This window comes from Ambystoma mexicanum, chromosome 1p (genome assembly GCF_040938575.1).
Source record: "Ambystoma mexicanum isolate Mex_15411 chromosome 1p, UKY_AmexF1_1, whole genome shotgun sequence".
Lineage (NCBI taxonomy): Eukaryota > Metazoa > Chordata > Amphibia > Caudata > Ambystomatidae > Ambystoma > Ambystoma mexicanum.
The window spans coordinates 423,960,088-423,986,265 of NC_090921.1; the positions used below are offsets into that span (position 1 = coordinate 423,960,088).

Consider the following 26,178-nt stretch of genomic DNA (forward strand, 5'->3'; position numbering starts at 1 on the left):
CCGAGTATCCGAATTGGTATAACACGGAGCAAATCTTAACCTTTTCTGGCAGAAAGGATTTTTTATTTTGTTTTCAGGAAACAATCGGCAAGGTTTGAACAAAATGAATGGAACAATCTCAAAGTTGGACAAATACATGTGAACACATTGCTCAGTCGAGAAGAAACGTTGAACCTTGTTATTTATACACAAAATATTCACCTCGGCCAATTTTAGCAAGGGTTTCAAAATGGGCAACTCTAATCTACAAGAAACGCTCTGCACACCCAGACAGGCGTCTCGACGCACCATTTTTACCCACTTTGGGAATTCGCCAGGCTGCTCCCCCCCATTCATCAGGGAGATACAAGTCCAGTCCGCTTTTATATTTGTGTTGTGGGACTTGTAGTCCTGGGTTTAAACAGGGGGAAATCAGGAATTACACTACACATCACTGAATTGGATTACCATCTCACAACTGGAATGGGGCATGTTGGCATTTGCGCTCTTTTGCGCATGGAGGCAACCGCAAGATTTAGTGAGGGTTTGGGAACTAGTGACTAGCTTGTTCGTGCTACCAAAAACGGCCATACATTCAATGTTCACTACAGACAAGCAGACTTGGAGAAACTGAAGTGTAACGTTGACTAAATTAATACAATGCTTACTAGCTGCACGCTCCCCTGTCAGTTTACTGAGCAAGGTGATCCTGCGCAAGTCACTGCACCCGTATTAGCTGAAGCGCCCAGGTTGGAAGCTGCCCTGGAGGGGTAGGCTAATTAGCCAACCTTTGCACCTGTGAGGCGCTTCTGTGTTACGAGCCCGGTAACTTGGAGGGAGTGGTGTCCCAGTGCCAGCGCTGAGGCTGCCGTATTCGTGGAAGAGTCGCAACACTGGAAGAACCACGTCTTCTTGGCGGCAGGAACTATTGACGGGGGCAGTATTACGTCTTTGAAGGAGTTGGAAGGGGGAGCTTAAAAATATGTCGCGCTTGAAAAGATATCTGACTGCTCTGGGCCTGCTCATGGGGTGCCTTTTTTGCGTGGCTCTTTTCCAGGACTGGGGACCCTGGAAGTTGGATATCGGCAGGAGGCTGACATCGTCGCTGTACTTTCAGTCACATGGTAAGAGCTGGGAGCAGATGTTTGGGGAAGGGCATAAGGTAGCATTACCAGCACTCCCATTGTTGTCGGTCTGGAGACAGCAGCCCCTCCATCTCTGTTTTTTTCCACCATGTCAAGTTAGGACTACATATCCCAGAATGCAAAGAAAGTACTAAGTAGCAGGTGCAATGCCCAGACCGATTGGGGGAGAGGACAAAGTTTGTGTTTTAAAAAAGAAATGTTTTGTAAACCTCTCTAGCTTCTCAAAACATGAAACCTTGCATGCCTCTCAAATTTGAGTGGCAAAAGCAGCCCCCCCACCCCTCACGGAGACTTCAGTTAAATCCAACTCTTTTCCAGATCTCAAGTTGCCCCATCCTTGTGTCTTTGCATTCTGGGTCTCTTATTCCTGCGTTTATAATTTTTGATATGCCAATGGCAAGCACACAATTGCTAAGGTAAAGCTAGTTTTTGAAAAGCATATGAACAATTACCGAGTGTAATATGTCTGATGTGGGAACGCCCCCCTTAATATGAAAGGACACTTGTAATGTGCTGTTAATTGGCAGATTAAATGACAGCGATTGGTGCCTGTATTTATTTATTTTTTGGGAATAAAGAGTGGTTTGCTGAGAAGCACTGTATAAAGGTCACATGGCGGGCTGGATCTGTGTCACATTACTTGGTGCTTTGCAGGAAGTCTTGATATGTTAATGTTACAGGATATTTATACCGAGCGCTATCACCACCGGAGTGGTCCTCTGGCGGATCTGAAAAAGATGGGGGTTGGTTGGGGTACGTTAGTGGGACAAAGTTTGGAGAAAGAGCAAGCGAGCTGTGATGTGCTGTTGGGTTAACACCGTTCACGTAGCTTCTTGGTGTGGTATCCGTTGTGTGCTGTTGTGTAAGGCTATGTGTGGTTTATTTGTTGTTGCAGTGTAGTGAAGTGCATGTGGGTTGCTGTGGTTTTAGAGGTATGGTTGTGTTTAGTTGGAGTTTGAGAGGTCTATGCAGAGGGGTGAGGTTTTAGTAGGGTTGTTATTAGCATTGTTGTCTGAAGAAACGCACACTCATTTGTGTGTCTTTCAAGGTTTAGATTAATGTCTTTCTTATCGGCAAACGCGAGGCTGTCCTTCGCCTCTCTGTCCATACGTCGCGCTAGTCAGTTTGTACAATTCTGTCTTTGTTGTTACTCGGGCCAGCCCTTCCATCCAAGTCTGTGCGTGATTCAAACTGGTCCCAATGGAACTATCTAGCTGTGACCCATGCCTATCAACCATATATAGATGTTAATCCTTTACACCAGTTGGCATGGGTGTGGAGGCGGGGAATGGGGACAGCACAAGACAGGCTTTAAATGCATCCTTACTAATGACCGTATTTATGGCCATGGTCATTTAAACACACATATATACAGTCGGGGAGTATCCAGCATTGCAAGAGTAGGGGGTGTGGGGTAAGGCTAAACTGACACACAATTGTTCCTGCCCCCGCCCCCTCCTATGATGACTTGACTCTGCACCCTCTCCCTGCAACATTTGGACATGGAGCTGTGTGCTCCTGCTCTGCATCTGGCCCTGCCCCTTATTGGACCTGCAGGGCAGTAAATTGCCTGCAGTGGGATACAGAGCATGCTCCTGCTATGCCCCCGCCACCTTGTAAAATGCTGCTGTCTCGGACAGGATGCCCAGAACAAAAGTCATGCCACAGTAAGAAAGGTCTAGATTGGCTGCCCCAAAATACCAGACTAGGCAACTAATAACACATACCATACTTGGTTGATCATGGATGCCCAGAAGACATTTCACGCCACTGTAAGAAAGGGTGAGACTGGCTGACTGGTTTCAGATGGGCCCCAGGCCCAGCTGAAGATGTGTGGGGGCCCGTTTCTACATGATGGTTGAGGGCCCCCTGCCTAGAGCGAGAACAGTCCGAGGCACCCGTGGGGTGTATGCATTACAATGATGACAAAGGTAAGGTTAATGGCCACCAATTATCCCAAGACGGCCAGCCAGCAGGGAAGCCTAAACGCTAAATGCCCACTGAAGAGCTCTAATCCCTTGTTTGTCAGCAACTGGCTGATGTGGAGGAACCAGTGTTAGAAGGCAATGAGGTCCTAACACTAACGCAGCTTCTAATGTGAGTGCTCAAAGCGCACATTTTAAGCCCCAGAAGGGAAACATAGACATTGATATATTGCTGTGTTACAAGACTGCTGACTGGCAACATGGAGGCAGTTTCTGCGGCCACCCTGAGGCTCGAGATACCTTTCATTTGAAAAGGTTGAAAGGCCTTGATGTTGTCCCTGAGCTGTCACCAAATTCAGTCGAGCCAATCATGCTTGGTTTTAAACCAAGTATTCTATGCATTATTTCTTGGCTAGACTGGCATTTGGGGGCATGCAGTCTACCCCTTTCTTACTGTAGCATGACTTTTTTTTATGGGCATGTATGATTAACCAAAATGTCACCAGACAGTGCGCCTGTGTGCCTCTCCAGTCCGATTATTTTCACTCGGGACTGGAGCTGAAGGGGCACACAGAACTTGAGCACTGTCTGGTGTCGTGTCCTGCACTGCTCCAGGCTGCAGCCGCAGCAGTGGCTCAGAGCGTGGTGGGACACAAACACCTCTTTGCCATGTGGCGTGCTCCAGCTCCGCACAGTCCCTGTCTTGGCAGCTGCCAGGACATTTGTGCTATCAGCTGATTCTAGCAGTGGGACAACTTTCCTGGGTTTCCTTGTGTTCATTCTGCCGCAAAAATATCGCAATGGAAAAATATCGCCATATTTTTGAGGTGAAATTCACACATGGACCCTGCGGGGGACACCCCTGCCACCCCAGCATCATTTTTTAATGTGTGGGGGACACCTCCACAACCCCCGCTCCCACATAATATCCCCAACAAAAATATTGCCTATGGCGAACCAAACAGCCATATCTACGGCAATATTTTTGTTGGGGATATTATGTAGTGATACCCTTTCCTTTTTAGCACCCTCATCAATGAGATGTCCCGGCCCGGCTGCAGAAAGACCCACTGGGGAGACAAGCTGCTCCTCCCCCCCCCCCCCCACTCGGTCCATCACTGTATACAGATATGCAATCCAGTGGCTGTAGAGGATGGCACACTAAGACGCCAGTCGTCTCCTAAGGGTGATGTTAGGTTTCAACACGGCCTCATGAAGGAAAAAAGTGGGATCCCGTGCTGTCAGATTTCCGGGTACACCTCCGACTGTAGAGCAATAGGCCAGTGACAGAAGAGCCGGTGCCGTTGGGCAGGTGTGGGCTAGTTTTTTTGCAACAATGGTGGCTGGATTGGTGAGTTGATGTATTATACAGCTTTTAGTTTGGACCTATGTTATGTTATGTTATGTTTCTTGGCATTTATATAGCGCTCTATATATCATTGGTATGACCTCAAAGCGCTGGTAGGTTGAACGCCCTTGGGAACCGTAGTTCTGGTCAGTAGAGCGAGATAGGGTCGTAGGGTGCGTGGGTGCACCAGATATGTGTGCAGCTGATGTAATTGCTGGATGGTAGCTGCATCCTAGCGTTGGGTGTGGTGCTGAAGATATCAGTTGGATGTGTGCAGTCTGGTGGGTGGACACCCCGACTGGGCTCTGGCTGTGTTAGGCCTGAAGGACGCATATTTAAGTAACTAGGCCGGAATGTGCTCGGCTAGCTGCGTTCTATTAGGGGGATGAGGTGTTCATGAGGTCAAATTCGTATGTGAACAAGTAGGCCAAATTAATCAGGGGTATAGCTGTGTTCTAGTTGAATGATGGTGTATAGAAGAGAGTAAGCATAGTGATGTGATATGATGGTTATCTTTAATGCTCCCGGGACCAGGCACGTGAACAGTAAGGCAGGGAACAGGGCGACACACGGACACAGAGACATGGGGCTGGGTTTACAGTGACAGGAGGGGGGGGATACGGATATATAGCAACAGCATGGGGAACAGGAAAGCAGGGGACACAGTGATACACGTGCGGGGCATATTAACATTTACATTCACATTTCTGTCCAGATGCGATTCAGGCCAATGTTTACAGCTCCACCCAAGTGTGGGACATGCCAACATTTGCATTTCTAACTAGAGGACACTTGGGCCAACGTTCATAATCCTGTCAGGGTCCGGCGCAGGGTGGTGATCACAATTCTAACTAAGTGCAGCATTGCTAACATTCACAATCTAGTATGGGCTTGGGCAGGCTAATGTTCAGAATTCTTGCTGACAATCGCAATCAAGCATGAGTCTGGGCAGGCTAATGTTCCCAATTCCAGAGTGACGCCTCCTACTATTCACAGTTCTAAGTGTGGCATTGCTAAAATTCACAATTCTATCTAGAGGTCATACAGGCTAATGTTCACAGTTCTAAGTGAGGCGTTGCTGATATTCACAGTCCTATCTGTAAGTGGCACAGGTTCCTGGTTACAAATTTTAGCTAAGTGTGGCTTTTCTAATAATTGCAACAATTCCAACCAAGTGTAGCATTGCCAACAATCACAATCCTACCTAGATGTGGCGCAGGCCAATGTCCACAAATCCAGCTAACAGCAGAATTGCCAACAATCGCAGTCCTGTCTGGGTCTGGCGTGGGATAATGTTCACAATTCCAACCAAGTGCAGCATTGCTCAACAATCACAGTCCTGTCTGGTGTAGGCCAATGTTGACAACTCTAACGGAGTGTGGCACTGCCAACATTCATATCCGATCCAGAGGTGACACAGGCTAACATTCACTGTTCTAACCAAGTGCGGCATTGCTAATATTCACAATCCTGTCTGGGTCTGGCGTAGGCTAATGTTCACAATTCTGTCTGGGTCTGGCGTAGGCTGATATTCACAGTTCTAATTAAGTGTGGCGTTGCTAATATTCACAATCCTATCTAGAAGTGACACAGGCTACTGTTTACGATCTAACTAAGTGTTAACAAATCTAACAGCATTGCTAACATTCATAGTTCTGAGGTAGGTAATGTTGAGTGGCAGGATTTTCAGGAGTAGAGTAATTGCTCTACTTACCGCCCATGCCACACTTACTTTTTGGGTTGCTGCTGGTTGATGGCTGGTTGTTGGCTTCACTGGCTTGCCCTGCGGACACCTGCTGGCACTTTCTGGAGCCACCTCTGTCGGAGCCGCTCTTTGCCTTGGGGCTCTTCACCTTGGGGCTGCACAGGCAGAGGGATGCCCTGGGATGGTCAGTCATAAACTTCAGATTAACCCATCAAGGAAGGGGGCCGGGCTGGGAGGCGGGAGGGAGCTTGGGTCGGGAAAAGGTGCGCAGTGGGATTAGCGAGGAAGAAGGGGGCACAGGAGGCCTGGGGGCCGAGTTTGCGTGCAGTTGTAATGCTAAATTAGGCTCAAGGCAGCAATGATCGCCAAAGTAGCACTCCCCTCATTGAAATGGTGGAAAAACTATTTGTTATCAATGACACCAGAAAGGCCGTACAGGTGCTACCATGGATGTATTTTAGGGGTTGTCAGGGGTCGCAACTACCCTGTGATCTCCATTGCTACCCCTAAAAAATAAATGCATTTTTAATTGTTTTTATTTTTAAATTGAGGCTCATGGGCTGTGGCCAGCAGCATGGCGCTCTTTGTTTCTGGAGTGGCTGGTTTTCTGATAGCTATAGCCAGTAAGATAGCCCAGTGGGTTGAGCGATGGTTGCTGCAATGTGTGTGTATGATCTGAAGGTTGCAGGTTCGACTCCCAGCAAGGTCAACTCAGCCTTTCATCCCGCTGAGGTTGATAAATGAGTACCAACACAGGTTGGGTGATATTGTATCTATATTTGTTCTATATGAAGTGCTTACGCGTAAGTGCTATTTAATAACACATTATTACCATTTGGCCTTGGACGTCTGCTTGCATTCACAATGATTTGGTAATATGGGCCTATACGCACTGATATTAATGATACATATGTTCATCCATTCTTGTATGAAATGTATACAGTGATATTGCAACCATATTTTTCGTAATGTACTTGCGAACAATGCTATGTGATGCCACTTCCTGTTTTACCAAGGGGTGAAAGGTCATGTTCCATCACTTCCCGTGATGTCACTTCGGGGTGGGGGTCAAATGACATCACTTCAGGTGATATCATCGGAGATCAAGGGTCGTGTGATGTCACTTCCGTTACCCCAGCCATTTTGGTGCAATGATGTGCTCGGAGCTGGGGCTCCGATTGTCTCTCATAAGCAGCACTCGATTTATGAACCCTGGGTAGAAACAGCCCAAGCTGAACATCTGTAGATAATGTCCAAAAGTATACATATGATATGTGGTTTACAGGCGTTTTTTTTGTTGGGCTGTGTATTATGACAAATGAAATGAGCAGAGCTCAATTTGCATTACTACTTGTGAAGGGCTTTCATGCTTGAATGAGTATCTCAGACATATTTCAAATCTAAAATTCAGTGGTAATTCTTATGTCCCAAAATGACCTTTGCTTTCATGCAAATCGCTAGGACTCGCTCTCTCCTGCAGGTTCTCCCCAACTATACTTGATTTGCTTCCTTGAGAAGATCTGGCGCCGCTCGAACTAGGCTGGGGCTACATACATCAACCCTGCCCACATCACTCTAACACCAATTACCCCTGCACAACAAGGGGGGTGAGTTCTCCAAAGCAATTCATTTCCAGCACTGACCACCATTTATAGAAAAATACAGATTAAAAAAAATATATTTTATTTTGTCTTTAGTTTATAAAAGCTTTAACACAAGATGACCATAAACCAGCTAAACCACATAAAATATAAAAAAAATCCTACATATCTTTTACATTATGATTCATACACATACATTTCCCCTTTACCCCCAACCAAAATGACAATTTATAAACAAACATTTTCGGCTAACGCAAGATGAATCATTCAACATTTGTTTTACAAAAGCAAGGGTCAATGAAGAGATACTCCGCCAAACAAATAATTCCAAACCAGTCAGGAGCCAGTTTAGCCGGCTGAGTCACAAAACACCCATAACGTTGGATCATATGAGCGGAGAGGGCAGAACATTGAAGGCAAGTCCCTTTTTACGCACACTCCAGAGTGAATACAACCCACCTGGATGGCACAGGGAATGGTGCTAGGGGGAAGGGAGGATAAAATACAGTCCAAGTGACCCACACATTCTGGGATTCGTTGATACTGCACCTCTTGCACTCAAAGGCTCCACCTTGGGTTTGATCTTTAATTTATCTCACCCTGTACCTTGTGTTACAAAGGATGTATTTCATGCTAGGGTAAAAAACTGTGCATGCTTGGATGATTTATGGACATTTGATTTGTGTTAGGATGGGGGGGTTGCTTGATTATCACGGAATGCAGGCGTCTGGGGGTCAGGGCAGTCGTGTGGCACTGTTAATGGTGATGAATGGGCACTGTGCAGAGCCTTTCCACTGAAAGATACCAAACGTTTGTAACAGTGGAGGGACATAGGGGAAGTGGACTTCCATGGGAACTGGCGGCGTGCGTTCATTCTGCCCTAACGAAGTTGGGCCTAGTGAAACCTTTCCATGGAGTTCAGCTGGTGCAGCGTGGTCATGCAAGCCTGTGTTTCGCCATAACTACAAAATGGTGTTTTCTTTCTACGTGTCTGCTAATGCCATGCATCTTCTATTTGTGGTATATTGTTTTCGCACCGAGTTTCATAGTGCTGTTCTCTCCCCCCTTATACACTACACTAGCTCATTGGGGATTCGCCTCACCTGAAAGCGCTTTTGGGGGGGTTATACTCATTCCATCCCAACATTCCCCCCTTTTGTTACTTCCACATTAACACATTCTCCTCCCTCATATTTATGCTCTTTGGCCTGCCATTCTGCTTCCTCCCATGCAAGTTTTCCCTTTATTGGCATCCATGCTCTGCATACATGTCTCAAACTTTCCTCTGCTGTGCTTGCGCCTATTGCTCAGGTGTACATGTCATGTAAATGCATCCCCAGCCAAGTCAACCCACTCTTCCTTGTAATTTTCAGGGTCAGAGGGAGGAACAATGGTTGTGTGATATAGGGTGTCTACTACATCACAACAGGCATTGGGACCATGTGGTGAACGGGGTGGTCAGTCTGTATTTCTACTCCCTTTGTATTACAAGGTACTTTAGTATTAGCAATGGTAAGCATCATCATTGCGCTATTAGGTACTGTTTTGTCACAACACCAGAGACCCAATTGGCACGTGCAGAAAATCACCAAAATGACCACAATAATGGGCACCAACATTTCTACCAATGTTCCAAGCCATGATGGGACCCAGCTGAGGGCCACAGTGAACCAATCTTCTTTTAGAATCCCAGCTTCTTTTTTCATCTTCACCCCTAGTTCATGTATGGCTGCAATGACGTGTTACAATGTTTTATTTTCAGTGTCTTCGGAAGGTACGAATGTGCAACATGAACTCTGGTGCTTTTTGCAAACACCTCCTTCTAGGGCCATCAGGAGGTCCAAGACATATCTATTTTGCATTGTCATTGGTATAAGGGGTCTCAGCTCCACTCTCATGACGTTGAACCCCTGCTCGGTATCTTTAGCCAACTGGATCAGCTCCCACCTTACGATCTGGAGCCATTTTGCAGCGGATCGCATCTTGACGCTGGGTATTGGGGATGCAAAACATTTCTGGGCTGAATTGTAGAGCTTGTATTCATCAGGTATCTGTGCAAGTAGGTCAGACAAGTTTTGAGATAGATAATTTGAGGATCGTCTTCCCAGCTGGTCATAAGGCTCCTTCTCAGGGAGGATGCAAAAGTCTGGTGGTGGCTTTGTGTGCTGCGTTTTGATTTTCAGGGGCACTGTGGGCTCTCCATCAGGCAGATGATCTTCTGGTGCTACCAACAGGGCAGAGTGCAGCAGAACTAGCAAACAATAGCACCTCCAAGAAGGCAGGAGCTGCAAGTACTCTTGCTGGCCGCAGACCCAATAATAATCCATCAGTGCTGCGGTGCCTTTCCGGATGTCTGGGATTGATATAGTTCTTTTACACCGCTGGTTTGATCAGACAGAAGCAGTTCCTTCAGTGCCTCGGGAGGATAGCTCGGGGGCAACGTGCTCGCCTTGGAAGCAAGGTGACGCGGAGCAACAAAGAGTTGATCCCTGGGTCTGCACTTAGAAACCTCTGGAGATTAAACGTGTTATAAGTAACCAATTACAACTACTGTAAAAACATAGTTCATAGCTTTATTCTTGGTGCACCTTTACTGGATTTTCAATGGCTGCAATACAGGTTAACTTGGTGATGTGTTCTGTCCATATTTGTGCACATGCTTGTTCTACGAGAGCTATTATTTTTTCTGGATATCCTACAAGTCCTTCGGCTTTACTAGTGAGAGTTGTTTCTTGCCATTTATTGTTAGTGTACTTCGCCCCTTCAATCGCTAAGTACGCTTCTTTCAAGCAGTTGGGGTTGGTGGGACTTGTTTTGCATTTCCCGGTGTCTGGGTCGACGAGTTCTAGGTGGACGTTGCATGCCTGGAAGGTGCCTTTGATCCTACGTAGCACAAGATGAATTAGGCATTGTGTCTCTATTATTGGTACTTCCTTTGGTACTAAGACCTTGGGTGCCAAGATGCGTACGGTTTAAGAAACAGACGTAGAAACTCCCATTGGTGGTTTGCCTTCCCATTGCACTCATGTCAAGAGTGCTAGCTGTTCAAGAGCTCTAGGTTACAACTATCTTCTGCTGCATCTAGGCCTAGACCGTGGTCTGCATCATATTTATGCTGGTGCGCTTGTCTTTTCACTCCGTTATTATGTAGCAAGTGTCTTTTCACTACTTTACTTCTGCTGCGCTGGTCGTATTTACATTACTGCTTCGGCTCGGGAGGATTGCTCAGGGGCATTGTGCTTGCCTTGGAAGCAAGACGACATGGAGCACAACCGATTCGATCCCCAGGTTCATGCTTAGAAACCTCTGGATATTAAGTGCATTATAAATAACATATCATATCATTACACACATTGTTTTTTACATTCAGCATTAGCAGTTAAAACATTTTGCTTGTACATATAGTTGCATGGGAGCTACAATTTGCAGGGTTCACATGTTGTACTGGTCCTGCTTTCGTTCTATTATTTGGTTCTGAGCGAATGGTGCGCTTTCATTCATTCTTTCATTTGGGTCCGGGCTTAGGCTGTAACTCAGTGTTATTACAATGGCGGAGATAGGGCTTGGGGTGAATTTAGTTATATTAGAGTGGAGGGTAATTCAGTTACATTTGCAAGTAATTTGGTAAGATTGGTAGGTAAATCGGGTACATCAGTGTCCTTGGACAGTATAGTGATGTTCCAGGTCCCCATGGTCCCCTCCCCCATTCTTTTAGATGGCCAGCCCAGATGAAACACGTTCCACAATACATCCTAATAAAAACTTCTTTACTGTAAACAAAATGGCCACAAAATGGAGGCCACACTCATAGCTGTACATTCTGGTACTACTAATAGTATTTTTATCTACATTTGAAGAATATCTGTGTCATCATCTCTATCTTTGTAGTACCTGTGGATTTTGGAACAAATGTGGAAGGGAGGGAAAAATTAAGGGGTAAGGAGGAGGAGAGGTAGGGAGAGCGAGAGTTTTTTAATTCACTTAACTCTAGCAACTATGCATGTATTCACTTTTTACATGCACTTAACATGATCAGCAAGAAGCTACTCAAACTGAGATAGTTGTGTTGATCCCATTCTGGACACTTCGTGTTGAGTTGGGTGGGAATCTGCGAATGTCCGAGAGGTGTATCCAGTATTTTAGCCCCTTCACCTTTACTGCGAGGGGGGGGGGTGGAAACCTAACCTCGTAGGGCCCATGGAACCAGGGGTTGTTCCATTTTTGCACAAAACCTCTGACATAGACCAGTTAATCCGGTAATAGTGGTTGCGCGGGTGTGGTGTCCGTTTGTGGTGCAGTTGATGTTTGTGTGTTTACGGTGTTTGGCAGAGCTATTTGTTTTGCAATACATCTTATTTCACGTGTCAATTGGGACAGATATTGTCTACATTCTTCCCCCAGAATTGCTGCAACTTTATGAGCATCTAATGGTGTCTTCATGCGTCTGTCAGTCACTATTTCGTGGGGGGGCAGGTGGTGGTCCTTACTGGGCTATGTGTGCAGATGAAACAGTGCTTGGGTCAAGCCATACATCCAGTTATTGTTTTGGGTGTTAAATAGTTTGGAGAGTCTGCTCTAAGGAGGCCATTGACCCTTTTTTATCACCCCATTCATCCTTTCTACCATTTCATTGGCTTGTGGGGGGTAAATGGAACACAAATGATGTTTGATCCCTAACAGGGCAGTTATTTCCTCGAAGAGCTCTCTGAGGAAATGGGTGCCATTATCTGATCACAGGACGTCACACACTCCCCAGCGTGGGAAGACTTCCCTGATGAGGAATCTTGCGGCACACTTGGCATCTGGGTGGGCACATGGGCCAGCTTCAACCCATCTTGACAACGGACACTCCACTACAATCGGATATCATGCCCCATTGCATTGTTCCCCCCCATGTCTGCATCGTCAATGTGCAGCTCACGAAATGGGCCAACAGGGTAGGGCACTTTTCCTCGCAATGTTCTGAGTGTCATTCCTGTACTGAACACTTGGCAGGTTGTACATTGAATGACCATAGTTGAGGGGTGTTACTGTAAATTGGGGATAAACCAATCTTCTTGAACGTCAGCTGCAATGTGTTGTTTAGAGCTCTGTGAAGATAATGCAGTTGCTGAAAAGCTCTGTGTAATAACTCCACTGGCATGACTACTTTTCCTGTACATTGTCTCCACAAGAGATCCGTGGGGGATTGCACACATCCACGTCTGAGCCATATGTCCTACTCTTCTGGGGGTGCCCTACGCTGCAGCACATTTATTTGTGTGATTGGGAGAGCCTGTGTATGCTTCTGTATCTGTCCTGGCATTCACTGTGGTTACAACCTATTCAGCAGATATGGGGATGGGGAGATAGGCCACAGCTTTTGCTGACACTTTGGCGGCTGCATTTCCCAGTGTGATTTTGTCTGTATTGTGTGTATGTGCTGCGCATTTAAAGACCGCCACCACAGAGGGTTCTGCGAGTGCGGAAATCAGTGTGTTGAGTAGGGTGGCATGCTGTGCTGGTGAGCCATCTGCTCTTCTGAATCCCCTCCTTTTCCAGTGTGACACACCTGCATGCACCATGGTGGTGACATAGGCAGAGCCTGAATTGATGGTAACATAGTACCCTTTAGAGGCCCGCAGGACTTCTAAGAGTGCTGTCAGTTCAGCTGCTTGTGCTGAATAGTGTATGGGTAGTCTCCTTATTATAAATGTTTCACATTCTCCCTCCTCTAGGTGGACCACTGCTGCACCGACATGTCTTTCACCTGTCTCTTGATTCATTGATGCTGACCCGTCAACGAAGAGGATTTTGCTTTCCTCCAGGGGTCAGTCTTTTGCTTTGGGGATATCATCCTCTTCGTCATCATAAGATGCACAGTCATGCTGCTGCAAATCTTCAGCGGTGCATGGTTGAGTGAGGAACATGGCTGGGTTTACTGTCTTGCATCTTACAACATGGATGTGGGGCCTCGACAATATGATTTCATAAGCTGATGCTCTTTGTGTGGTGAATGTGGATTTGGAGCAATCTAAAAACACAAAAAGTGAGTGCTCCACATGCAATGTTACTGAGCACCCCATGACAATTGTGGAGCTCTTTTCAATTGCAAAGGCTATAGCTGAAAGAGCGTGTTCATGGGCGAATTGTCTCTGCATGACAGAGTCGAGTGTGCAACTGTAGTAGGTCAGTGACTTATGGCCCATTGTGCTCTTTTGTGTGAGTACTGCTGCACCACTTTAGTGTGAAAAAAATGTAAAACATCTGTGTGTAATCTGGGGTGGCAAAGACAGGTGCTGTCAAAATCACTTCTTTTAAGTCATTGAAACTTGTTACCATCTCTGGTGTTCATTCTATTTTGTTGTTCTCTTTTTGTGCTTCCTTGAGACCCTGTAGGAGTGGCCTTGTGTACGCTGCATACTCTAGAATCCATGCCCTGCAATAATTGCACAATCCCAGGATTCTTTGCATGTCTGTGAGAGGTTTGGGGATGGCGCACACTGTTGCTGCCCAGTCAGAGATTGTTCTTTTTATGTCATCAGATATAAGTTGCCCTAGGTAGAACACTTACAGGTGGCAGTATTGGAGTTTTGCTTTGTCCGCTTTGTACCCTTTTCTTGCTAGTAACTGCAGTAATGCAATAGAGTCCCTTCAACAGCCTTGCTCGCTGTCACTGTAGACCAGGTAGTTCATCGACATATTGAATTATCGTGCTGTACACTTGGATGTTCCCCAAGTCTTCATGTAATATCCTGTTAAAATACTGGGGCTCTCACAGTACCCCTGGGGCAAACAACTGTGTTCATAGTGCATTTCCGCCCAGGGTAAAGGATGTGAGGTACTGCGACTCTGGGTGAAGAGGTACTGAGAAAAATGTGTTCTTCAAATCTACCACAGTGAAATGGGTCACTTCCTTGGTGATGCTGCAGAAAATGGATGCCGGGTTGGGGACAAGTGGAAACTCCTTCTGTACTAGGTGATTAAGGGGTCAGAGATCCTGGACCATCCTCCAACTGCCCCCTGTTGCCTTTTAAATGGGCTATATGGCTGTATTGCATGGTGAGGTGGAGGGTACTATGATCCCTTGGTGCAACAGGTCCTGTAGTGTTTCTTGAAACCCCCCTCTGCTTCTTTGAACAATGGGTATTATTTTACCTGTGGAAGTACTGCCCCTGGTTTAAGTGTGTTTTTTACAAGAGTCACGTCTTTTAGCATCCATACATTGTGTGGGTTTGTTGTCCATACATGTGTGGGGACCTAATTCAAATTGGTCTGGCTGAGTAGGGGAGGTGTAACAACAGCCATTAGGAGGCTCTGCACCTTCCTGCCATCCTCAAGTTCTTCATTGGATAATTCTCTCAGGGGCACATTGGGATTGATGCATAACAGAGTGCACCATTGGCACACGTCGGGGTCAGTACCCAGCACTACAATCCTATTTGCAGATACTAGTAGCCCTTCCAGATCTAGTGACAGTATTGTGCCAGCAACCAGCCCGGGGAGTACTACAGGTCAGAAAATTAAGTCGGTGGGTACTCTCCACTCCTTTCTGGTTATCTGGGGGACAGCGTGTGCGAATACATTGATACCATAAACAAACATGTCAGGGTTGATATGGATACCTCTCACTGCCACATCACTCGCCACGGCATGCATCACTAGCATTGCTCTTAGGGAACACATGCCAGGTGTGGTGCAGACAATACCTCTGTCTGTAAATGAAATAGTCATGTTCAATTTGCAAAGCAGATCCATACCGAGCAAGTTGACAGGAGAACTTTCAGATTATAGTAGGGGGTTCATACAACCTTCCCTCCCACCTTGATGTCTAGATCATTTGTGTAAGGAACTGTTAAAACAGTCCCAGAGAATCCCTGCATGTCGAGTCTTTCCTGATAGTGGGAAGTCACCTTCGCTGATGCACGACTTCTCCGCCACTGAATCCACCATAAAGATGAATTGTTTGTTCCCTATCTCTGTCCCCACCAATGGTTCCTCTTCTGGATTTAGGGTCATTGACAGGACTGGATATGCAAGTGCTCTCTGTGGGCTGTCCTAGTCAGGGTAGGTGTCAGTCACGAGGAACAAAAAAGGGTTTTCCCCCTACTACTGTATAACCTTGATATGGGGCCGCTGCATTCGGTGCAGTGCAGAAAGTGTGCCTGTTCTCCGCTGGCTGTTGGTTAGGGCGGGGCTGATATGGCTCCACTGCTTGTTGCTGGTGTGGTGGGTGGTAGGGGCTGGGGATTTGTGGAGGTAACTGCATGTAGGCCTGATGGATCGCGTATGGTATCAAATTCATTCGGGGAGTGGGCCCTTGGGGGCTACCTGGATGGTGACATTCATAATGTTGCTGGTTGTAGTACCCTGCCTGCCTGCTTGGAGACACTCCATAAAATGGCCTAACCCCCTGCATGTCAAGGCCCCCCACCTCTTTGTCCTGGACCTCCAAATCAACCTCCTCTAGCCCCTTTGAACCCACCTCCCCCTCCTTGCTATCCTCCTTGCCACTGGGGTACCGAAAATTGCTAGTTTCCTCCCCACTGCACATGTCCTCCTTCAGCCCAAACCGCCGTTATCCTTGCCTGGGTCACATTAGAGGCTCACACTTCCTCCTCCTCTGAGGGTGGCCCTGTCGATACTTCGGCCACTTTCACTAGCTTATTTTGAACTAGTTTCGCTTCCTCTGCCTGTCGTCTTTGAATAGTTTATTTTTCTCACTCTTTGATCCTTCTACAATGGTGAACTATAATGTTTTGAATTTCGGGACGCCCCTTAGCTTCCACTTCAGCTATCTTACCAAGTGCTTTCTGCACGTCTTTGGAGAGCCCTCTTTTTACTATGAAATAAAATAGTGACGTTGATTTATCCCAGGCACTGCCCGTTTCTGCTCTCCACATCGCTTGAACCCGAAGAATATACCACAAAGCTTCTTCCTCATCCCCCATTGTGCACTGCATTACTGATTGTAAATCTGGGGGGTCTGGGAACCTGCGTCGCAGCGCATCCCATACTCGCGCTCTAATCTTGTTGAACGATACTCCATCGTGGGCATCATTAATCAATGTTACTCCCGGGTGCCCAGCTTTAATCCACACTGTCTCTGCTTGATCTGCGGCTACCAACAAACTCTTGATATCCCCTATTGCTTAGGGTACCCCTACTGTAATCTATTTTAATGCATAGATCAATTTCATAGCCCCCCCATGCGCTGCCTTTGAGGGAGCACCTTAAGGAGGTTATTTTTGTCCATTTGTGCCCAAGGTACATAGTTTGGTCGCCTTGCGCCTTTGTGTATAAGTGGCATTTGCATTTTCAGATTTCCTTTCCCACCCTTAGTTGCACTTCCCTTTTTCGCTATTCTGCCAAACCTCTCCCTTAATCTTCCGTCCCTTAGACTTTCTAACCGCGATGTGGCCTGGGGTGCCTCTTCGGCCTCTCCCACTCCTTCTTCTTCTGTAACATCAAAATCGCTCCAATATTCCTCATCCCCTCTTTGGGAACTTACGTTCTCATATCCCAAGCTGTCTGTTTCCCCGTCCCACTCTACGTGGACAGTTCTTATGGGTGCACTGTCTATTGTGAACAGGAAGTCACCTGACTTCCACTCATCTCCGGGTGGCTGTTGGGGTGCCCCAGCGGGCAACAATGGTGTCCCTCCCACCCTAGTCGCTTCACATACTGCCCGTAACCTGGCCAATTCAGTGCGTGTTGACGCCAGCACAACCTCTAGGTCTCTTGCGGTCACTGCAGTGTGGGCAGTAACCTCTAGCATTGAGACATATGGTGGGGGTGGGCCGGTACCTGGTGGGCCACCATTGTGCCTGCACACACACGTCCGATTGGTATGGCATCCTGCTGCATGCGTGGCTATTGGATATATGACCTTTTTAGACTCCCTATTCTTCACACCCTCCCCTGTTCCTTTCTCCATATTACGGTCATGCGCTGCCCCTACTTTCTTCATGTTCTCTGTTTCTTCAAACATTTTCCAGAGGTTGAATACTTCCCGTCTATTTTGTAACAGTCTCCCCTTATACTTTGCTGTTAGCAAGGTTGACATGTGTTCAGTGTATGTTTGTCAAAAGATCCTTGCTCTGGCCAGAAACGGGACATGTTCCCCTCCTCTAGTCTCTGTCACCCTTTGGTTGTATTTTTTTATCTTCTCACAATACAAGGGCAGAGCCTAACATAAATGGTCTAAGGGCGTATCTGTCCCCATGGTCGCATCTTGTGTGTGTCCTGTGTTGAGTCTACGCCTACACTATTGCACCACAGTCAAAATAGAAAATTGTTCAACATGTTTAAAACAAATACAGTTCATTCTTGTCTTTAGTACATGTCAATGCTGTCAATAAACGTTCAGAAACATCTTTAGGTCATGATTCCCCCACCCACTATTCCCTAATAGAGCTTCTTCACACACTCTCTACACACTCTCCTGATGCGCTCACCCATGTCACACTCGTCCCTCCTGGGCCTCCTCCTAACATGTTAAAATACACCAACAAAACAAACTAAAATAACAAGCTAAAACAAAAACCACTACTTCTCCTTAGCTCTCTAATTATGCAAAGTTCCTATATTTCTCATTATTTTTCACAGGTGGGGGGGCTCCCGTATTCCTTTTTCCTTACCTGGGCAGAATAATATCAACACAGCCCTCAAACCGAGCACACTCTCAATTTCATTCACTGGGTGTTCATCCTATTCACACTGCTCCATACATCCTGCCCCATACACCCTACCCTACTTTGTTATCCCTTGCGGGATATACTCACGTGTTCAGGTTCTTCGAAAAGCCTCCGTTGATGAGCGTCCACAACAGATCTGCACCTCTCCTTGGGGCCGCACCACACTCCAACGAGCAGGTGGGATTCTGCAAAGATGGCACTCACAAGGCCACTCAGCGTACACGTTTTGGAACTGGTCACTGTAAGTGGGCAGGGCCCTTTTGGAGAGGCCACCTGGATACCTCTGCAGGTACGGGGCAATGGAATCACAACGCAAGGGTCACCAAATGAAGGCAAGTCCCTTTTTACACACACTCCCGAGTGAATACCACCCTCTAGGGAAATGAGCCAGGGGATAGCATTGCAAGGATAACAAGGTTTAATATCATAGAATGCAAATATCAGAAATATCACTTACAATGCCTTATGAGGGCCCAACTCATCACTGATGACATCACGTATAGGGTCTAAATTTGCACTTTTCATTGGGCAGGCAGTATGCATAATATGGCTCCATATAGGATGCCAGGCTTCCATTGGTTGGTTATTCCGCCGTCGTTCAGGCTACATGTGGGACAGCTGGGCTCATCTTGGCCTCTGGTGAAGGTCGGGTCACTCATACAATACAGTGTTGCTTCTAAACAAGCATGCTAAGCCTACTTACTATATCACTGTGGCGTACACATGGGCGGCGTGGGGAATGGTGCCAGGGGGAAGGGAGGATGAAATGCAGGCAAACTGACCCACACATTCTGGGCTCCGTTGATCTCTCTGCACTCAAGGTCTCCAATGTGGGTTTGATCTTTAATTTATCACTCCTGTACTTTGTGTTACGAAGGATGTATTTCATGCTAGGATAAAAAACATTTGCACATGCTTGGATCTTTTATTGAAATTTGTTTTCTGTTTGGACAGGGGTGGTCGCTTGCTTATCGTGGAATGCAGAGGTGTGGGGGTCGGGGAAGTGGTGTGGGGCTGTCTTTGGGCTGGCGGGTGGAGGTTAGAGACCTGCTGGCAGCTTACTGGTGATGAATTGGCACTGTGCGGAGGCTGGTGACATCTCACACTCTTGCAGGGCACATTCCATTGAAAGATACTAAATGTTTGCAACAGTGGAGGTACATGCGGGAAGTGGACTTCCGTGGGAACTGGCGGTGTGCGTTCATTCTGCCCTAACGAAGTTGGGCCTAGAGAAATCGTTCCATGGAGCTCGGCTGGTTCTCTCCCCCCTTATACAATACACTATCTCATTGGGGATTCGCCTCACCTGAAAGCGCTTCGGGGGGGCGGGTGGGATATACTCCTTTCCATCCCAATAACATGACATAACCCGATGTCTCTGGAGCTCGAGTCTTTTCACCACAGCACCTGCAGGTCCATTCCTCTGGTGGCCTACCTCTAATTGTGCCTACATCTATCAAGAGTCCCCAGAAGATTGAATTGAAATCGCATCAACACTGTATGATATTTGGGGTCAGAAAATGTCCTTACATATTCTGGCAAGGTTTGGTATAGTTTATACTGGTTTGCCAAGTCCAGAAGCAATTTGTGTTTTCCCTGCAGGTCTTGATCACTGCTCCATTGGTCCAACCTTACCAGGATTTTCCATAAAGTTACTTATACCAAACGTCACATTGGCCAAAATGAGGTCACAAACCCAACAACATTCTTATAAGGTGCCAAAAGCCCCTGTGTCTTGGACCCTCTTAAGGTCATCAAATAGGGATGCCGTAGTGGGGACCAGGCTCTTATAGTAAATCCCCAGCTTGGCAATCTGAACCACTCGACTCCACGATAATAGACCCAATTTATGTGTAATAAATACAAATGGAGTGGCCATTGGTAGTTTTAACAATTTCTTCCAGAAGGTACTTACCAAACGTTCTATCTTACCTCAATCGTGATTCATAAGAATATAATATGGATGGTAAGACCTTACCCTGATAGTCATTTATTTATGGAATAATGGTATATCTGCAGTATTTCTGCAGAATTTTCTTACATTGAGCGAGCAATTTTGACTAAAATTGGCTTGTAGCGTACTGAACTTAACTCTATTTGCCAATGGAAAAACCCAAATATTTCATTTCATTAACAACTAAGTTTCTTATTTCTGAGAAACCTTCTGCCAACTGGCTTCGATTTTCGATTGGAGAAATTAAAAACTTTGTTTTATTGGTATTGATGATGAAATTGTTCTCCCGCAAATAGTTCCAAAGCATTTATTGCTCTTTGCAGACCCAAAGGGATCCTATCAAATAAAAGTAGATTTGCAAAGAGAAATCTAGGCATTTTAAAAGGGCCCAATCTCGGTGGATAGCTAGCACAAGCCTTGAGGCTCTCAAGGATAGCATAAACATATAAATTAAAAAGACCGGGAACACAAACATATCCCTGTCTGAGACTGATATTCGTACTGACTGGAAAGCCTACTTTACCATAACTGTCCAAACATATCTGTATATTGGTGCCTGTGTGTAATTTCACCAGTTCTATGTTCATTTATCCCCCGACATTTATTCGCAGCACTTTTTAACAAAAATGTTTGGCTGAAAAAAACATTGAATGTTTTCTTTTTTATTTGGGTGGGTATCCCATCCCCCTATCTGCAATTATTTATTCCCTATACCCCACTCCACCATACCCCTTATATGCCCTCACTCCCATGCCTCCTCCACCATTCAAGGTAGGCCCACAATTTTTACGGAAGACAGTTGATATTTAATGGGTTTACCTATGCTTTTGGCCCAGGAATAAATATCTTTTAATAACAAACTGGCAAATAGCTTCGTGGAGGAGTCCAGGGTTGTTATTGATCTATAGTTTCTTGGATGTCTCACAGTTTTTAAATAGCCAGACCCTGAAGGCTTTTCTGCAGGAGGAGGGGATTTTACAAGTAGACACAATAGAGGGAAATGACTGGCTTAAGACAGTTGCCCAAAATTAACTATCCGACCTGTACACCAAATTTGGCACACCATTCGGGCCTGCAGGTTTAGACACTGTAGATCTGGTTATTATCAACTCAAGATCATAGTTGTCACAACTATACTCTCTCTAAAACAAGCTATTTTTCTCAAAATTGCAAGGCATGGTTTCCCAAGTACTAAATTTACCTCCCATATAATCGTTCCAATCCCCCCGTGGATTACATTGTCTAGCGCTTCGTCATTCCTAATAATCGTCCCATCCAATTGGTTGATGGCTTTCCAAAATTTGGCGGTGTTAAACTTACTGACATTATTCATCATTCTCTAACATCTGCCAATTCCTATATTGCTGTTTTAACTTTTGCATGTCTTTCTCTGCATAACCCATATTGCTGGAATCTTTCTAAAACCGTAGACTTTGCCTGAATTCACATTTTCTGCCCTGTAAAACCGGATCAAAACCCTTTCTGGCATCAAAACCTGTATGATTAAACATCCGGGACTCATATCTTAAGAGCTCACAAAACTCTTCTGACATCTTAAAATAATAGGGAACAACTCTATATTTGCCTTTCTCGACTCCTCTAACAAATAGGACTACAATTTGGAGACCATTGACCCCGACCACTTTACTCTATTCCTGGAGGAATTGGTTTGGAAGTCCACCGAGCCATAACCAACAGCTACCTGGTACACATCCAATTCAATTTGAGCCAAGACATAGGTGGCAAATTCTATTCATGTGGGTTTGTTAACAAATCTACCTAGAACCGGCTTACCACTCCAGGTGTAAATGTGATCACCCGGCACTATACACTGCGCCAAGCCAATCATAAATCATGTTTCATTCTAGTGCTTTGAACCACTTAATCCTCCCCTACAAAAACACAGTGCAACCTATGACTTCTAAGAGGTTAGAAAACCTTGCTGGAAACTTAAGTATAATAGTGCAGATCCTCTTCATGTCAGAAACCCACTGTAAATGTGAGCTACTCGCCCCCCGGCACAATGCAAACATGCTCCCCTTCAAGCAGTTCAATACCCAGTGGCATGGCTCTTCTCTGGCACTCACTGCAAAACCCATACCACCCCAATCCTAATTTAACCCTACCAGATCTCCATGGAGGGTGGCACATCTCAAGGATTGCCATCCTGGTCTACAAAGCCTTTTAACAAAATTCTTTAGGTTGCTTATGTCACGTTGCAACCTATGTCCTCCTCTGGTTCAAAAGTGTGTTCTGCACAGTAAGAGCATAGTCTACCTGGATACGCTGGTGTTTTTAAAGCCACAAACCCATCAGCAATCTGTCTCTCAAGTGGCTAATAAATATAGAACACTCTCTTTAACACTCTCCCTCTGGATTTAACTCTGTCCATTTCACAAAAGAACTGTTAAAAAATAGCTTCAGAATGTATGAGACCAAGAAGGAAATCGATATTGTATTCTGAAAAGGGGTCTAGGACTTCTAGGTTCTGGTGCAAAGAAAATGAGGACATGTGCAAATTTAGTCCTACCCATCAACCTGCTGCGCTAGGGCAGGCCAACATAATTATATGTACTTTTCCCACCTGTCAGCGGACTCCCCCACACCTTGCAATCAAACTAAAAGCCTGGGACCCACACTCCACTGGCTTCTGATTTGCAGACCTGCTCTGGCACACCATATCAAACCAGCTGATGCTTTCTGCAGAGGTAACTCTGATCTTCTTACACTGCCTGAAAACCTTACCTACCATCTGTGGTGTCGAAAGTAAGTAGGCGGTCAAAGTGCAGTTGGTTTCACTATTACTTTTATTCAAATAACACAAGGGAAGAGAACAAACTCCTCACTTGCCCTAGGTATATGAGGAGCTTCTCTGCCTCAACAAAACAAACTAATGGACCAGTCGTTGTCGGGATGTCCAAACAATAATGTCCACAGTCCTGTGCCCAAATCCTATTCTGACAATCACTTTCTTATTCTCAAAGCTTAAACCAGGTAAAACAAATAAGTTGTGCACCCCCACCTCCTCCTCGGCCCCCAGTCTTTCTTCTAACAATGTTGCCTCACTGCCTATTAGGCTTAGCGATCCCTGTGTATTCTTCTTTATCTAGTAGATGCCAGGGGAACAAACCCTTCGCTGGTCTTTGATCCCGTTCTCTTCAACGCTCATTTGGTTATCAGGACCCTTTTATCTATTTGCTTCATGCGGCCTACTACGAGCCTATCACGTATGCTAGTCTTTGCGGTGTGTAGGTGTCCCCACAGCTTTGTTTTACAATGGTCTTGGTTATTTTTACTTGTATGTGTGAGAGAAGAGATATACTATACAGGTTGATGTCAGTTTATGTTCTTTCCACCCGTCCACTTGGTATATTTGCCTGCCGGGTGGACCTTTTTACTTCCCAAATGTTCGACAGACTTGGTAGTCTTTCCTGCCATGTACTGCCATTGGGTTCTATTCACTTTTTCACGCCTCGTTGTTTATATTATAACGCTTCTTCTACCCTTGTCTTCCAGCCTTGATTTAGCCCCAACATGCTGTCACAACCCGCTCTCCCCATGTGATGGCTCCCCAGCTAGTTCCGTAGCACGCCTTACCTTTTGTCACCCACTTGTTCATGATGTCTCTGCTCTGCTGTGCACCCTAGAGCGCAAGGCGGCTTCCACGTTGTTCTCCGGTTTCTGTTCTCATTTCGAGCAGCTGGTGGCAATGCTTCACTCGGCGGCCCCACAACTCTGCAAATATGCAATTGGCAGGGGGGAGGAGGGTGGGGAAGGGGAGTTTTAAAAAAGAGTTAAGGTTGCCCCTTATTGAAAGGTAAAGTCTGCAAACCTTGGGAATTCCAATATAAAGGGACAAATACTCAATGCAAACATAAGAAACTGTAAAGTCTACCAATGGCAGACTGTGCTGAATCACCTCTTCCTGTGCTGCACTCCCATTGGTTGCTGAGTGTTATCTTCCATCCAATCAGGGACCGGCAGGCTTCAGCCGGCCCTCTCAGCAAGACCCACTGGCTGGAACTGGTTTCTTTCATCTGCTCCTCACTGGGAGTGAAGTCCTGTTTCCACCCTCCTGGCCATCTGTTGTTCTCCTGCACAAGTGGAGTTTGTGCCTGGCTGCTGACCATTCCATTAGGTAGGTGCACTTTCTGTGCATTACTGCACCTCCTGGGGAATTATTGAACCTGAAAAATCGAAATTTGAAAAAAAAGAAGAAAAAGAAAAATAGAGGAAATTTGCATAATATTGTTGGAAAGGACGTTTTTATTTGGCATTTTCATAGTGCAGCCATTTTTTGAGCTTTTTAATACCTGGAGCTGCGTTGCTATTTTGAAAGCACTCATTTTTTTCCTACTATTGCTGCTTATTTGACTGTTTTTGGCCCTTCCAAGATGGCCACCGTGGTTTTCTTTGTTGTGTAGGGAGGCTGTGCTGAATCACCTCTCCCTGTGCTGCACTCCCATTGGTTGCTGAGTGTTTTCTTCCATCCAATCAGGGACCGGCAGGCTTGAGCCGGCCCTCTCAGCAATGGCCCACTTCCAAGGCCCCTGTCTGCTCCCTGTCCGCTCCCGGAACGCTAATTGGGTCCCTCCCTGCACCTTAACCACAATGATGCTGCCACGTCACTACTCTAAGAAATCCGGACTGCCGTGACTTTGCCACCTCCAGACTATGGGTTAGTTCCCTCCTTATGGACTCACTTCTACTGCCTTTGACTATCACTGTTCTTTCTGCTTGTTGCTCCCATGTTGTCATCCTGCTGCGCAGTGTTTCCTAAAACCCTTTGCTAACATCCGATTCCAAGTTTGAAAAAGTCAAATCTTGCTGTTTTTGCTTCGTACTAAAAAGTCAAATCTTGCTGTTTTTGCTTTGTGCTACTAAGTCATATCTTGCTGACCATTGCAAAATTCTCTGTAGTTTGCTTGTATACTGTTTCTTCTCTGTAACTTACCAGCCCAGTGACCTCACCACTCTCTTTTGTCTCACACCTACCTGCCTTAGCCCCCCAGTAGCTCCATCCTCTCCTTACTTCCACCCCAATCGTGCTTTCTGTTTCTCCTATCTTCTCCAACTGCTCCTCCATTGACTATCCTTCCCTTCTCACTAAGTCTGATAGGAAGAAGTTCGAAAAGGATATCTTGGCCTCTAATCCTGTTCTTCCTATCGCCGACACCTACTCCAATGCTTCCGCCAGACGGGCCCTTACCGACATCCTCTTTGTCGTTCCTTTGGCAGATCGATGGACCCCTCATATGGTCTCTGTGCTCTGCCCTATCTCCTCCTCTCCCATTAATGGTGGCACTCGCTGGGAAGTTCTCCTGGCTTCCTTCGACTCCTCTAAAGTCATCATTAATGTCTACCTAAATGGCACTGTCATGGTCCAAGGCCCTCAGGCCAATCTCCTCCTCTTTGATAGGCGCATCCCTTGCCTCATCAATTTCCTTTCATCTCCTGCTGTCCCCTCCTCTCCCCCCTTGGCTACCTTGCCCTCGCTCTCCTCCTCCTCCTCTGCCCCTCTGAGGGCTCTTTCTCCTCCACAGGGCGTATCTCTGTTCTGTACCCCTCCCCGGAAGGTCTTTAAGGCTGGCAACCTTCTTCATATTGCCACTCTCAAATCTCGCTCTGCCGTCAAACATTCCTCTGATAACTGCCACCTCCTTGAAGAACTAAACCTTGATGTCCTTGGTCTTGCTGAGACATGGTTCACGGCCAGCTCAGTCACAAGCTTAGACACTCTCCTCCCTGATGGCTACAAGATCCTCTCAGCACCCAGATCCTCCCGGTCCGGTGTGGGGGGTAGCCCTGATCTTTCCTGAGTGGATTCCTGCCTCTATCATTCCCA

The 26,178-nt window shown here is 46.2% G+C and overlaps 1 protein-coding gene across 2 annotated transcripts in view; it reads left to right on the top strand.

The window, feature by feature from the left end:
- The first annotated feature begins 546 nt into the window (after positions 1-546).
- Positions 547-26,178, top strand: part of LOC138571977 (beta-1,4-galactosyltransferase 1-like) — a 431,968-nt gene continuing 406,336 nt past the window's right edge. The window contains exon 1 of one of the 2 annotated variants that reach the window (XM_069649234.1): positions 547-1,103. In XM_069649234.1, coding sequence (XP_069505335.1) covers positions 962-1,103 — 142 coding nt within the window. In that variant the 5' untranslated portion in view covers positions 547-961. The remainder of the gene's footprint in view (positions 1,104-26,178) is intronic. The other variant, XM_069649238.1, reaches the window with a different exon arrangement.